This window comes from Lycium ferocissimum, chromosome 12 (assembly GCF_029784015.1).
Source record: "Lycium ferocissimum isolate CSIRO_LF1 chromosome 12, AGI_CSIRO_Lferr_CH_V1, whole genome shotgun sequence".
NCBI lineage: Eukaryota > Viridiplantae > Streptophyta > Magnoliopsida > Solanales > Solanaceae > Lycium > Lycium ferocissimum.
Genome location: NC_081353.1, coordinates 48,115,049 through 48,117,853, shown reverse-complemented (window position 1 = coordinate 48,117,853; position 2,805 = coordinate 48,115,049). Strand labels below are relative to the sequence as shown.

General features: G+C 37.9%; 1 protein-coding gene across 1 annotated transcript; it reads right to left on the bottom strand.

Moving 5' to 3' along the window:
* Positions 1-715: 715 nt before the first annotated feature.
* On the bottom strand, positions 716-1,896 carry LOC132039393 (MDIS1-interacting receptor like kinase 2-like). The gene is made up of 2 exons (XM_059429878.1): positions 1,452-1,896; positions 716-993 (listed from the first exon to the last, which is right to left on the bottom strand). The coding sequence occupies exons 1-2, from the start codon at positions 1,894-1,896 to the stop codon at positions 716-718; spliced, it is 723 nt and encodes a 240-aa protein (XP_059285861.1).
* Positions 1,897-2,805: the final 909 nt, after the last annotated feature.

Sequence of the window (2,805 nt, the reverse complement as noted above, 5' to 3'; positions counted from 1 at the left end):
TCTTTTTTGTAATCCCCAAAAAAAGAGAGAAAAAAAATTTGCGGGCTTCCAGAAGAAAAATAGCCCGGGGAAAAAATAGAAAAAGGTAGCGATTTTAAAAAATGGGTGGAAAAAAAAGGGGGAATTTTTTTGGGAGTGGTAGTGGTTTTTGGGAGTTTTTTCTTGGTTTAAAAGTGAAAACCCTTTATAGGGGATATGGGGCCAAGTTTTGTGTTTTTTTTCCCTTTCCCGTAAAAATTTTGGATTTTATCCTTTTTTTTTATTCTTGGTTACAATCAAGTCTCCCATTTTATTTGTAAATCCCGTGAATATTTTTTCCCTTGGCGGGTTTTTAAAAAAAAATATTATTTCCTCCCCCGGTTTTTTCCCCAAATAAAAGTAGCTTTAGGCTACCCAAAGTTTCTGGGACCTTCCCAAAGGGAAATGAGGAAAGAAGTTTTGTGGGAGAAATGCTTTTTTCCCTTTCTCAAAGGGAATTGATCCGATAAATTGTTATTAGACAACTTCCCAGGTCATTTTACCAAAAGGCCCCATTTTGATAAACCCCTCTCCATAAAAATTTTGACTTAAATCAATATAGTCTAGATTTGGATGCAAAAGCTTCTGATATTTTTCCTGATAGTTTACTATTGTCAAGTCTGACCCTCAATAACTTGGAGCAGTTTCTCAAGCTTCTCAGGATGCCACCAATGAAGCGATTATTTTGGACTGATATTTATGTCAGGAACCCACCAAGACAAACATGATAAGGCAAAGGACCAGTGAGATTGTTATCGGATAATTCAAACATTTCCCAGTTTGCAATGTTTTCCAACTCTACCGGAAGGGGCCCATTGAGCTTATTGCTAAATAACCTCATATCAACAAGGAATTTTAAGTTCCCAAAGCTTGGAGGAATGGGACCATAGAGTCTATTTTGACATAAATATAACCCCTTGAGCTTAGTCGAGTTTCCAATGGATGAAGGAATGGATCCTGACAGCCTGTTATTACCTAAGGATAAAATGAGCAGGTTGCCTGAGTCTCTAATTGATGTGGGTGAAAAAACTGTTATCTGCAAATTCAACTTCCATCAAACGTGTCAGAGACGAAATTTCCTGAGTTATGAATCCTGGGAAAAGGGGTTGTTATGAAGATACAGGGGCTCAAGTTGGTCAAGTTACCAAAAGAAGTGGGAATAGAGCCCAAAAAATGTGTTGTTTACAGATCGAGAACCCAGGGGAAATCAACATCCCATTTCCTGAGGGTTTGGGTCATGAAAGTGAGTTGTTATGAAGAGACAGGGACTTAAAATTTGGCGGGTTTCCAAAAAAAAGTGGGAATAGAATCTATAAATGGTTTTCTTGATAGAAAGAGGCCTTTTAGGGAACTCAACATCCCTATTTCTTGTGGAATATTCCCAGAGAATTTGTTGTCATCAAGGTATAAAATACTCAAGCTGCTCAAGTTACCAATTTCAGGTGGAATCGTTCCAGAAAAATCATTGAAGCCCAAATCAAGGTGACTCAGCTTCGAAAGATTGAATATGTTGGTGGGAAGAGTACCATAGAGTGAGTTATCGAAGAAGACTATTTTGAGGAGATAGGAGAATGATGAGAAATCTAGATGCTGAAGGGTACCCTTTATGTGATAATCTGACATATTCATCTCAGTTACTCGTCCAAGGTTGTCGCAACGAATGCAGTCCCAGTAACAAGGACTTGTGCTATTATTCATCCAAGAAGAAAGAAGTAATTGGCTTTCACTTTCAAGGCTGACCTTCCAGGTTAAAAGGGCAGCTACATTTGCATTTGAAGATGTTTCAGAAATATTAAAATGGTATTTGGCAGAAACAAATGGAAATGCAGTGATGATCAGAATTATTAGCATATGTGCAGAAGGAAAAATATTCAACATTGCGTAAGAAATGTTTTTTGCTAAGACAATATGTTTAGTTGTCAATTGGATCAGTAAAAGCTGTTATTTATAGGTAAAAGGTTGAACTTTAGTCAGCTTTGGTATGAACTTTAGTCAGCTTTGGTATTCTTTTTCCTAGTTTCATACTACTGTTGTCTTTTCGAAAAGTTAGTTATTGTTATAGAAAATGTGTTATGACAAGGGAAAAAAGTTAAAAGAAAGATTGAGGAAAAGTTAAAGCAAAAGTGTATTTCCATAGGCTCATCCCACTAACACTAAGTGACGGTCTGTACTGTAACCAAGTTATTTCATATCAATCTAACTCATAATTTCAAATATTCATCAACATATTGCAGAACATTAAACAACATAATCAAACTGAACAGCTGAAATCACAAATGAATATCACAACTCATAGTCTCTCACGATCAAAGTGCATGGAGCATACTTCGGGGTTCATTGTGAAAAATCGCCTTAAGCAAATCCCACATCAAATATGGGAGGGAAAAGTTACGGGTCATTTAATGAGTTCACAAGTTGAGGTATCTTTAATTTGAGTTAAAGCCCAAAGGGACAAAAAGGTGAGACCCAAAAGCCTTGAGATGGCCTCGAGGGTTAGTACAAAAAGTACAATACCTTTAGGGTTGGACTGGACCATTACAAGGGTTGGACCTGGACCATTGCAATTTACAGGTAGTGTTTGAGGTGATATCTCCCCTAGTTCAGTGGCGAAGCAAACCTCAGTGAGGATGCTGAGTCCCCAAGGGGGTACGCGTAACAACCCACAAATCGCTCAAGGTTGTCGCAATGAATGCAGTCCAAATGGCAAGGACTTGTGCTATTATTCATCCAAGAAGAAAGAAATAACCGGCTTTCACTTTCTAGGCTGGCCTTCCAGGTTAAAGGGCA